Source organism: Carex rostrata, chromosome 5 (assembly GCF_964058835.1).
Source record: "Carex rostrata chromosome 5, lpCarRost1.2, whole genome shotgun sequence".
In the NCBI taxonomy this organism is placed as follows: Eukaryota; Viridiplantae; Streptophyta; class Magnoliopsida; order Poales; family Cyperaceae; genus Carex; species Carex rostrata.
In genome coordinates this window covers 14,727,294-14,740,774 of record NC_135922.1, presented here as the reverse complement: position 1 = coordinate 14,740,774, position 13,481 = coordinate 14,727,294, and the positions used below count along the sequence as shown (strand labels likewise).

The following is a 13,481-nucleotide window of genomic DNA, read 5'->3' as shown; positions in this document are numbered from 1 at the left end:
GAGAATCGGATTAGCATTGTGAGAAATTGTTAGCATTGTGAGAATTGTTGTTAGCATTGTTGCTAATTAATTCGGGTAATTAATTCGGTTTATACAATTTTTTTGGTTAACCCTAGTTACTCAAGTGTAATTGTTAGCATTTCGAATTAGAATTTGTTGTTTGGATCGGATTAGAAATTGTTGCTAATTAATTCGGGTTATTATGAGAATCGGATTAGCATTGTGAGAAATTGTTAGCATTGTGAGAATTGTTATTAGCATTGTTGCTAATTAATTCGGGTAATTAATTCAGTTTATACAATTTTTTTGGTTCACCCTAGTTACTCAAGTGTAATTGGTACCAAGGCATTGTGAGAATTTTATTTGGTATTTGTTGCTAATTAATTCGGTTTATTTAATTTTTTTGGTTAACCCTAGTTACTCAAGTGTAATTGGTACCAAGGCATTGTGAGAATTTTATTTGGTATTTGTTGCTAATTAGTTCGGGTAATTAATTCGGTTTATTTAATTATTTTTGTTAACCCTAGATTAGATCAATTTTGTGGTCTCATTTTAATTTTATGCATGGATTGGATTATCTCCTCTTTATTGCATTGTATAATCGGGTAATTGCATTGCTATTAATTGTTGTATGGTATAACTTTGTTCTACTAATTATAGTTCTCTAGAGATAATGTAGCATTGAGTTCAATTAATTGTTTTAAAAAAAAAACAGATATGGAAGGTGGCAGTGATCATGATGGTAGTGTGTCGGCATCGATTAAGAAACGAGGAAGAGGGCCTAACAGAATTAAGGAGAAGTTTAATGAGAACGACAAAGCACTGGAACTTGACAAATTTTACAGGCCGGTTGTTACTCGAGAGACAACGTGTTTTGCAACGGAATTTGGGATATTGGTAAGAAGGAATATTCCTATAAGGTTCCAACGATGGAAAGATGTTCCAGATGAGTACAAGCAAAAAATATGGGAAATACTTAAGGTAAATAACATGGTACTAATTTCATTAAAAACCATTTGATTAGTTTAACTATAAACCCTAATTTCTATTTGTTTGGTAGGTGGGCTGGAAATTACCCGAAAAAGAAGAAGTGAAGAAATATTATTATTAGAAAATGGCTACTTGTCACCGGAAGTTCATAACCGAGTTGACTAAAGTGTTGCGCGAGGGTGAGGAGCCCGATTTTGGTAAGCTCCAGATTGAAGAAAAAGACTGGGAATAATTTTTCGAGTACCGAATGACAGCGGAATTTGATGTATGTTTATTTCTAGGAACCACCTATCTTATCTCTAATCTAGAATTCTAATTTTTTAATAATTAAGGCCAATTATTTATTTGTTGAAATTGAAGGCTGCCAGCCAGATTGGGACGGAGAACCAGGCCCACAACAAGTATCCGCATTTCTTGGGATCCAGAGGTTACACTGGTGAAGGTTTCCAGAACAGACTTAAAGATGCTATGCAGGCGATTGCAGACGAGAAAGCATCTAGTGATCCGTCTTCCCAAGGGTCAACTAGTACTGCATTGACACCAGAGGAGCTTGTTGATTTGTCGGTTGAGCATAGGCACGTCACATGGAAACTAGCCAGACAGAAGCTCTCAGACGAGACCAAGGAACGCTTTTATCCAGAAACATACATACCGGTCATCAACAGAATTGTGAGGATTTAGATATTGTTATTCATTGAAATTCAACTTTAAATTATTATGTTGTAACATGCATGTTATCATTTCAGGAAGAACAAGAAGCGGCTTTCAAACAAGGCCAGTTGGCGGTCGTACTATACGAGGATGGTCTGGGACAATCTCTGCCAAATCCGGAACATGCTGGGAGGGTGAGAGGAGTGGGAGGTCTGATTCCACAGTCACAAACATTCGGGAAGGGCCGGATAAGGAGGACACGTACCTTGAAGACATCAGAAGAAGAAATTAACGTGAGAGTGGATCAAAGAGTGGAGGAGAGAGTAAGAGGAATAGAGGAGAGATTACGGCTAGAAATAAAGCAACAAATGAAATATGAACTTGCAATTTTGGTTCGGGAGACGATGGGCCAACAAGAAAAGACGTTTACCCCAACGGTCCTTCAAAGTAGCTGCCAGTCAGTCAAACCATATGCTGATCTTTCCGGATTTACTGAGGTAATGCAAACTTAGATTTAAATCAGTTGGCCTATGCCGTAGTTTCATATATATTCGGATTTTATTCGAGTAAATACATATACTTGTACAGGAGGCAGAACTCGGCTGCAGACTCCTCACGAAAGTAGGTGACAATACTCGTGTGGTGGCCATGGGGACAATTCATGTTCCAGTTGTACCCGGTGGAACAATTCACAACATGCCGATGCCGCCCGACCATCCAAGAGTAACGGTGGATGGTGTTAAAGATGCGGACTTCCTAGAGCTCCCCTTACCTGTACCAAATGGTGAGCAGTTAACTCTTGGATCGGTCCTCGGCAGTTTCACTGCATGGCCGATGCCCATGATATTGACAGGTTCAGCTGAGGTATATTATTGCTAAGTTCTTATACTTCTTACTGTGTATCTATATGACAGAGTCATGGTTCATTATGGATTTTATTTCAATTTATTACGAAATTTTGCAGGAACCACGCGAAGAGGTACATCTTCCTGTAGGTGGGAAAGCAACGAGTCACTGCAAGGCGTTTAATGGTATCAACTTCGACAAGCTGGGACGAACATTCAAGCATCTACGTGATCGATTTGCGGAGCTAGATGGCAGTCCATTCAAAATCGATCCGCCACTTGATCTTTTCTGTTCAGCAGACTCCATATCTGTTTATGCAGATGATTATGCGGCCTTGCTTGCACCACGGGAGTGGCTCACTGGACCGATCATTCAGATGTGGATGCTGTGAGTTAATATTCGTAATAATTATAGAATTTAGTACCTTCAATTCAAATAAAACAAATTTGATAACACCTGTATGCCTTCTTTCTTTTAGGTATTGGCACAAATACATCAAGGAGGAATTTCCCGATGTGCAGGTTGGTTTCATGGACCCCCTGCGGACGAATGCCACCATGCTGAGTGATGATCGAGGAGCTGTACTTCAATACATAGGGCAAGCACTCAACGGAAATCGGGACAAGAGATGATATTTATACCCTATCACCACATGTTAGTGTTATATATATATTCTAATTTTATTATATTTATGTCAAAATATAAAAATTATATAATATGACATGCTACAAACCTAACATGCAGCAATCATTGGGTATTGACCGTGCTTATGCCAAGAGAAAGTGCATTGTACGTCTACGATTCCGATAAGAAAAGTAAAAAAATGCTAATGATCACTGCTGCGGTCGAGGAGTAAGTGCCATCCTAACTTTTACGTTTGTTTAGAATGCATTAGATTTTTTTATTATTTTATCATTTATCATTTTAAATATCTCTCGTAAGTACTAATTGTTCAATGTGTTCATATTTCAACAGTGTTTTCATCAGGATAATGGAGACTTCTTTGACGATTCATAACGATTGCAAGGTAATAGTTTCTATTGAGATATATGATTATAAGGACCTAGATGCCAAAAATTGTGAATATCTAGACATATAAGCCATTTGTATGCTCATTAACATACATTTCAATTTTTTCAAACTTATTATGTAGTGCCCACAACAACCAGCCAGCTGGAAATGTGCATATTATGTCATGTTACTCATGCAAGACATAATAAACGAACACATATATACTTTTCTGAACTTAAAGGTATGCATTTATATATTTTCAAAAAGTAATTAAGCATTGTTGTTTCAAATATAATAAAATACACAATTAATTGTGCATGCTCTTCTATCTTTTAAAAAATGCAGGACATTCCCGCTAAACATACTGTACAACGCTTGAGCGACTTACGAAAAATGTGGGTTCAAATTTTCCTGAAAGAGGTACAGTAGACATGAAGTACAACAATTTAGGATGTGTATGTCTATGATATTTAATTTCGGATTTGTACGTGATTTGCATGTGTAAACACAATTTAGGATATGTAAACTTAATTTGTATGATGTGTTTGATATCTATTTGTGATTTGCATGCATATATATTTATCAATCTGTGATTTGTATCGGTAGCATATTAATTGGGCCAGCATATATATATAAATGGAAGCTGGCCAAATAATTAAAATTCATTTTTTACATTCAACCAAACATCTGGATCGGTTCTTATTCAAAAACCGATCTAGATATGTAATTTTAAAAAAAAAATCCGAAAATACTATCTGGATCGGTTTTTACTCAAAAACCGATCTTGATAGTACGTATCTGGATCGGTTTTTATTCAAAAATCAATCTTGATATGTAATTTTTAATAAAAAAAAAATTCGAAAATATTATCAAGATCGGTTTTTATATAAAAACCGATCTTGATATGTAATTTTTAATTAAAAAAAAATTCGAAAAAACTAACAAGATCAGTTTTTATATAAAAACCGATCCAGATATGTACTATCAAGATCGGTTTTTATATTAAAACCGATCTTGATATGTAATTTTTAATTAAAAAAAAATTCAAAAAAACTAACAAGATCGGTTTTTATATTTTTATATAAAAACCGATCCAGATACGTACTATCAAGATCGGTTTTTATATTAAAACCGATCTTGATATGTAATTTTTAATTAAAAAAAAATTCGAAAAAACTAACAAGATCGGTTTTTATATAAAAACCGATCTTGATAGTACGTATCTGGATCGGTTCTTATGTAATTTTTTTTAAAAAAAATTCGAAAATACTATCAAGATCGGTTTTTATCTAAAAACCGATCTTGATAGTACGTATCTGGATCGGTTCTTAGTCAAAAACCGATCTAGATAACAACTATTAGGACCGGTTTTGGTAAAAAACCGATCCTAATAGTTTCTATTTGGATCGGTTCTTTAAAAAATATAAAACCGATCCTGATAGTATCAGTATCGCCTTCAACAGAATCGGTTGGATTCCGATACTGATATGTGTATATAACCGATCCTGATTCCATATTTTTCCACTAGTGTCATACTTGAAAACTCACATTATTGATCCTCATATAACCTTTTTTATTGATTTTTATTGCATGTGTTTTTCTCGAAGATAGATACAACTGTATATGTGCATTGCAAATATATTATGAAGATTGATACATTAAGTAAATTATCTGTATGTGAACTGCTACCAGTCGGCACTAATAATATGTGTTTATACTGGTAGAGGTTAGGTTTAGTTTCAAAATAATTATAAAAAAAAGGTGGAGGGTTCAAATGTCTTTATTTTTTGTGCAGTCATAATTATTATCGGAAAGAATCCATATTTACTAGAAATTAAACATACAATATTACACATCGAATTCAATAAATATTCAACATTCACAACATACTTAAAACAATAATATACATTGATTAAACCATTGTTATCAGAACTGGACCGAACCGCCGGTTTAACCTTAAAAAATTGACACCGGTCACCTGTCTGGTTCGGTTATGTTTAAAGATCGCTTAAGCATCTGACTTGTTTAATACCCACTTAGCCGGCTGGGTTTCTAAATTCAACAAACAGAAAACAATATTTCTAAATTCAACATTCATATAAACATCTAATTTCAATAAATATTCAACAAAATCAAGTCATACACGTATAATATAAAGAAGGTTTTATCTAACAACTAACATTTTATCCAAAAAAAAAAATAACAACTAACAAATTAAACACATGCATTTGAACTAGTATAAATATATATTGCAAGGGTCCAAAGGAGTCCTACAGTAATTGGGTGCATACAATTGTACAACTCCCCAATCCAACTCCGTATAAGTCAACATGTCAAGTTTTTACGAGTGCAAAATACGTTGATTAAAAATATTGAACAATATCACTCTAAAGGTTCTAAAAATTAGCACTTCACTTGTACCAAGCATAGTTTTTTTGTACCAAAATCCTTACTAATTAAAGATTAATTGCCAGTACTTAATCTCAACCATATTGAGATTTCTTATTGAAGATGAATTTTTTCTCTCTACTGTCCACTCAAAACTCATTCAAGCATCAGAGCAAAGGCAGAGAGAAAGAGAAAGAGAAGAAGACAAAAGCGACTTTGGGCGACTATAGGTATTTTTTTTAATTACTTTTTAATATTTTGTAATTACTTATTAATTACTTTTAATTACCATTTAATTACTGTTTACTTACTTTTTAATTACTTTCTAAATTGTTAGGAATTATTATTTAGAATCAACTGATTATTCTGTAATCGTTATTTATAATCAATACAAGTCTAATCCATCACTGGTATTTGAAACACTAGTTACAATGGTATCCAAAGTCGAAAAAATTTGAGGAAGAAGTGAAACCGAATGTGAGAAAAAAAGAACACTTATTAATAATTTTTGGACGGTTGAAGCCCTCGCGATGAGAAATTTGCAAAGTATGATTTTACCCAGAGATCCCGAAGAAGTCCTGAGCATTCTTGATCCGTCAATTAGAGAAATGTGCATGGATGACTGAGAAGACAGGAACCCTCCAACTGGATGGGGGACATTACGGCTTATGTCAGGTGAAGGTAGGGCTGTCAAAAAAGCTCGCCTCTAGCTCACTCGCTAACAGCTCGCTCGGTAGTGGACCGAGCTGTTAACGAGCCAGCTCGGCTCAGGCTCGGGCCAAAATAAACAAGCTGAGCCAGGGGTCAGCTCGGCTCATTAAGCTACAATGATTTAGGGTTTAGTCCCGTATAATTTTAAGTCCAGTCCCATTTTCAAAGGAGCAATTATGCAAAATTGATGTATTTTCCGTTTGGGAAGAAAGGATATGGGCTTTAGTTGCTTGAAGATGTGCCTGCTGGACGATTTCGTAAATTTTTTGAATGGGCTTTCTTATTTTTTTATTTTTAAATTTGTATAATAGCAGCCCAATAAAGCCCAGCGAGCCAACTCGTCAGCTCGTGAGCTATCTCGGGCTGGCTTGTCACAAGCTGAGCCAAGACTTTTGGCTCGGGACTCCTAGGTCCAGCTCGCTCGGTCCAGGCTCGGGCCAGAATTAACAAGCTGAGCCAAGGCCCAGCTCGGCCCGAGCCAGCTCATTTACAGCCCTAGGTGAAGGGAGATATGGTGGATATGTTATTTTGCTTTCACTGTGGCATAGCTGTTCACCCCAATTGCATCGACAAGAATGAAGATACGATGAATGACGCTCGTCTCACTAAGTGGGAGTGTCCTGCGTGCATCCGTCGGGCTGAGGATAAGAAGGGAGCAAGTTCCTCAGCTCGTAAGCCATAGTCTAGATTGTATTGTGTTAGAAGTTGAACGGCGAGCCTGATGTTCTACTGGTCGCCTACCAGCCATCTGGTCCATGGTCAATATAGCACGCTTGTGTTTCCTACTCCATAACCTTATCCATGAACTTGAAGAGAGTATTATATCCCCAACATATGCAGGCCACGCATACTGGTTGGGATAAGAATGGAAAGATCCACCCCAAGTACTCGCAAGGTAATCGGTACGATACATGTCAGCGACATGGTCATCCTCGCAGAAGTTTCTCACTCGGCACACCGCCATCACTTGAGAACAGGGTATGGGAGCTAGTTGAATTCCTTGGCATGTACATATAACAACGTACTTGGAAACCCTTTTCACAAATCCCATAATGCTATCTGGTCTATGGCTGGTAGGAACATACTCATTTGGATTTTGCACTTCGAATTATGTACCTGAATTACCCATCGCGACCACATTCATAGCTGCACCTTTCTCCCTGTGTTTTCTTAGTTTCTCCTCCACCCTTGTTGAAAATGTCTGATTCCTCGTCATTAATTCTACGGCATTAGCACGATATTCCTGAAACCATGCATTTAACATGTAGAAGGTGTCCTCTACAATTGCAGCCACAGGCAACGTCCGGCTCTGCTTGAAGACTGCATTCAGCGACTCGGACTCATTAGTGGTCATAATTCCCCAAAGGTAACCTCCATCACGGGCTTGATATATTTTCTCGTATGCTGGTGGTTCTTGGATATCGTTGGAATTTTTGTCCACCTTCATTAAGTAGAGATTTGCCTTTGGCGTGTACTACATAAAAATAAGGAAAGAAAATAATATAACTAAACACTTGAAATAAAAAAAATCATCCACAATATGTAAGCACTTGAAATATGCATACCTTTGCAAAATCTCTAGACGTCTTTTCCACCCTTCTCGACTTCTTCTGTTTGCAATTTAGTCTAAATGTGTCTAAAACCCATATATCGTTTCTGATTGCTTTACTAAGGTTCTCTGCAACGTGTTGCATACACAACATGTGCACACACTCGTTAGTTCTTGTTAACCAACCGTAATCTGTACGATCAAAAACATATTTGATTCCTTTGTGCTGGTCTGATATCATACAAAAAAACCTATCCCCTATCACTCGTCTTCTTAAAAAACTCATGAAGAATCCCCAATTATCACCATCCTCTTTCTCAACAATTACAAAGGCCAAAGGCAACTACTGGTTCTCAGCATCATATGCACATGCTATCAGTAGCCTTCCATCGTAACAGCCAAACATGAAGCATGCATCAATACTGATAATTGGCCTGATGTATGGCATAGCTTGAATACAAACACCAAAAGCCCATGCTATGGCCTTGAATTGTTGAACTCCCTCCATTAGTACTCCGTTCTCGTCATAAATGTTGACATGCCACTGCTCATATACAGTGCCGGGATTTGTACTTGCTATGGCCTGGAGCAATGGTGCAAGCAAGTTGTATGAACCCTCCCAACTATCGAATATTATGCAAACTGTAAGTTCACGACCTCTCGACAGCCTATTGTATTTTGGGATAAAAGCTGGTATTTTCTTCTAACAGCCCTAGCCACCTCCTTAATGCTCATCGATGGGTCTTCCTTAATGTCAATCTCAATTACATCAGCAATTAGTGATGTCGTCAGCTGTGCATGGTCTGTCCTTATGACCGCAAACTTGCATGCATGAGGTGGTTCACACTTCTTAATCATCCAGGCTTCCCCCTAACCCGCAGGGATTGCATAAAGGCGAAAGTCGGAAGGCGGGCCAGTTGTTGTTAACATGAGTCTCATTGATTTTCTTCACCAGTTCCTCTATGTTGGTATAAAGTTGCCCTGTGGCAAGTTCTTGATTGTATATAATACGCTTACCAAAGTAACTAATGTCTGCCTCTTCAAAAGCTGTGGTATTGTTGAATGTGGCGACCGGATGCTTATTCCCCAGACCTCTAATCGGAAATCTATCTTCCCTAGGTAAAGGTGGTACATCTGCATCACCATCTGATAAGTGATTAGAATCCCAAGCCCCTTCAAAATCATCCTCCGTGTCCATTTCCTTTTCTGGTATGGCATCAATCCCATCAACATCAATCTCAGTATCATTTCGATTAATGGGTAACAATACCAGTACTGACTCTGGTATAGATAGGAATCTAGGGATTACGGGTGCATGTCGGGGTGGTGGTAATGGTAACTCTTCAGTATAATCAGGGGAATAATAATCGGTATAAATAAATGTCTTCATTTTTTATTTTCATTTTAATGAGGTTTTAAATGTCTTCATTTTTTATGCATCCATCATACCTCTATTTTTTATTATTCTAATAATATTTTTTTAAATTTATATGTACAAATAAAACATTAATCACATCTTACAAATTTATTTTTATATATAAATTCAAATATATTGTTATTAGAAAATAAAAACATGGAGACATGGTAGACACATAAAAATAAAAATAGAGGCATTTGGATCCTCCTATTTTTTAATACCATGCCGTGATGGAGTTGTCCTTGTCCGATCCATGACCAATGTAACGTAAAATCACTTCCAATTTGGAAATCTTGAAATCTAATTATGACTGACTAACAATTTCAGATATTCTCAAAACATGCATGTAATTACATGTCATCAAATTTAAGATTAATCAATTTGACTGTACACTAAGACATTTATGACATTTTTTATTTCGTAAAATTAAGAATATTGAAAATAAATAACAACAATTGTGAAATTTTGAGCTCGTATATATTTTGTGCTTGTTTTAATTTATTTTTATTAATGAGCATTGTGATATTAAAAATATATTTTTTTATATATAAGCTGCGGAGGAGTTGTTCTTCTTCGATCAATAACCAAAAGTAACGTATTAATCATATAAAATTGGAACATCTTGAAATCTAAATATCTAATTAATACCTGACTAACAAGTTTAGAATACCATGAGGAAGCATACATGTAACTACATGAGATAAAAGTTTAAGATCAATCCAACTGACATAAGACATTTATTAAAATTGCAGCCAATAAAAATTGATGATATTCGATACAAAAATTAATGTTTATAGGTAATATATTGATAATTTTTTTTTGTCTTCGCCTGTTGAATTCATAATTACTAGGCTGAGGCTCCCTTCCTCTCATTTTATATGTGAAATTGTAAATGCAGAGAATCGGCAACCTGCACCATGCCGTTTCGTTTTATTTTTTGCTGCCACATTTCCGTTTTGTTTTAGTTTTTTGGATTGAGCTGGTTTGTCCTGTCGGACTCTGATATATCAAAATTCTCATTACAAAGGAACTAAATACTAAGAAATTGAATAATTTTTTTACATAAAATTTTTTTTTGTGAAATATTTAGTCAACTAAGAAAGCTCAGACTTATCTTGAGCAGCAGAGTATAAATATCAACACTCAATGAGACATAACATGCACTGATCAAAAAGTCCCAAAATAGTTTGAAGAAATGGATCACTGTGCAGTAGCATATGAACAAAATATTTGCGCTGATGAATCAGAAATAATGCTACAATGGCTTAATTCGCAATACTTCAATCAATCCATTCCAATGCAACCCAATTTCTTACCTCTCCATGAGGATTCTTCATATATACAACTCTTTTCCCAACTCGGAGTTTTACAATGCTGATCCATGTAATTTCTACGAGTCAAATCCTATCAATTGCTCCTTCCTCCCTTCGCTTGGTTACGAGAGTCTCCAACAAGGCATGGAATGCATATACCCGAAGACCCGCATTCCATGTCATATCTTGATGTCGATGTCAACCAACAATGTGAGAGTCAAGTTTTCACCGATGGGGTGGTGGAAACCAATAATTTACTGCAGCTGAAGGAGAAAAGGAAGCTCGAAATCAATTGCAATGAGAAAGAAACCAATGATGTCACTGAATGTATATCAAACAATGTGCCAAGAAAGAAATCAAGGCTGTCTGTTCGGGTTTGTTTCTTAATTTCTTACATTCAATACTCTTTCGACCATAGATTGATGCATATGCTCAACAATATGAATCAGGTTTTGATTTAGTATTTCAAAATTCCAGGCACCGAGAAGGGCTAAAACTAGCAAAGAAGAGAGTAGCAATGTAGAGTCAAGTTCATGCAGCTCAGGGCATGAATTGAACGGGGAATCAAATGCGAATTGTAATTCAAAAAATAATTCAAATAGCAAATCAAAGGCCAACCGGGGATGCCCAACAGCCTCCCAAAGCCTATATGCAAGGGTATGTTATCAAATCCTTCTGTTATAATATCCGTATAGTGTTTATTGGCCATTTCTAATTGATGTTCCACGCAGAAGAGGAGAGAGAAGATCAATCAGCGTCTGAGAATTCTCCAAAATCTTGTACCGAATGGAACAAAGATGGGGGTTTGATTGAATTATTTATGTGTTTTTTTTACTCTTCATTTTTGAATAAACTGCATCTATTTGATTGGATTTGATTGACAGGTTGACATAAGCACAATGTTGGAAGAGGCAGTTCAATATGTGAATTTCTTGCAAATGCAAATTAAGGTATTCAATATATAATTAATGTCAAACAGAAAATAATAAAAAAATGTAACAATAGACTGAGCAAAGTTACCGTGTTTTGTGCTCACCAAGAGAGTTTGGTGAGCTTAACTCTAAAATCCTATCGAATTGGTTTCAAATAACAAATCCAAACCGTTGAAACCGATCTACATCACGATCGAGTAACGCATGTATATACAAAATTTTGAAATTTTGAAATTCAATTAGTACAAAATTAGTCAAGTGGTAAAAAAAAATGAATTTTTTATAAGTTCTTTTATGTATTTATTTTTCATCATTTTTTTTTACAGCTTGACTTTGTATAAAATGAATTCGAAATTAAATTTTAAAATTTTGAATGTATATGATTCACTTGTGTAGTAAATCGGTTTCAACAGTTTGAATCCAATTCAATAAATTTTTAGAGTTGTACGTTCTCACCAAATCATCTTGGTGAATACAACACATGCGAGCTTTACTAAAAAATATTATATATCTCTTATATAAATATATATATTAGTTTTGGCACTTACCTTCTTTGTATTAATTTATTTGAACTTTTGGTTAATGCAGCTTCTGAGTTCAGACGATCTATGGATGTATGCTCCTCTTGCTTATAACGGAGTCAGCATTAACATTGATCTCAGTAGATGTCAATAGTAGCTTCAGTAACAAAATAAATGATCGAGAGTTGATACCAATGAGGGAGGAATAAACAAATACAAAGAATTTAATTAGTTACTTTTTCTTTTTGTGATGTTTTCCATTTTCTGTGTTTTTATATTAGAACTTCTCAAGAATATCAAAAGAGTAATACGAATGATCCATGTCACTTCTTAACAACTTTTTCACTTACCTTTCTTTCCTTGTAAGCTTTGTAATATGTGAATATGGTGGCAAAGTTTATAAACACGATCCATACTTAATGTGAATATAGTGGCAAAGTTTATAAACAATTTTACACTAGTTGCACTTCTCTTATACTTGTTGAGAGACCCCTCGTCGCTTAAAGAAAACGAACTTTCTCGAAGATATATACCAGATAATTCCAAGACAGTAAAATGCTAATTAAAGCCACGATAAAGGTCAAGTCAAACGTTACCTCTACGTTCATGTTTATATATACAATATTTTTACCACGAGAATAAAATATGTTTATCCCACGTATAGAAAAATTAGAAAAGAAATTAAAACGAAACTAAACAAAGAGAAAAAGAAGAAGCTCTTCAAGAATAGTACCTAGCTAAAACAGTTCCAAATTCTTCCCGATAATTTCAGTAAAAATAGCACGACAGGTATTGACCAGGAAAGTTCTTCTGCATCCAAAATCTATGCAGCCTTTTGTACAGCAGCAATACGAACACCAATACTTCCCACTGGAGCACTCTTCAATGGTGAAATTTTTAACAACCCTCACAATTATTTCTCTACCAACTGCTTTAGACATGCTTGCTTATGTGTACGTCATAATAAGAAATTAATTATTTTGATCAACTAAATATTTCTTTTAAACATATTATTTATTTTTTAATCTTTAATAAATGATAAAATGGATATTTCATAAATAATAAATAATTTTTAAGAGAGAAGTTGGGTAAATTTGTGTGTTTTTTATATTTAAAGAGTAAACATGATATTAAGAATTTTAGAGGAGGAAA

At 35.2% G+C, this 13,481-nt stretch overlaps 1 protein-coding gene across 1 annotated transcript; it reads left to right on the top strand.

Moving 5' to 3' along the window:
- The first annotated feature begins 10,921 nt into the window (after window positions 1-10,921).
- LOC144553910 (uncharacterized) lies at window positions 10,922-12,483 on the top strand. The gene is made up of 5 exons (XM_078302090.1): window positions 10,922-11,250; window positions 11,354-11,533; window positions 11,608-11,679; window positions 11,761-11,826; window positions 12,397-12,483. Exons 1-5 carry the CDS (start codon window positions 11,026-11,028, stop codon window positions 12,481-12,483), a joined length of 630 nt encoding a protein of 209 aa, XP_078158216.1. The 5' UTR covers window positions 10,922-11,025.
- The last annotated feature ends 998 nt before the right edge of the window (window positions 12,484-13,481 follow it).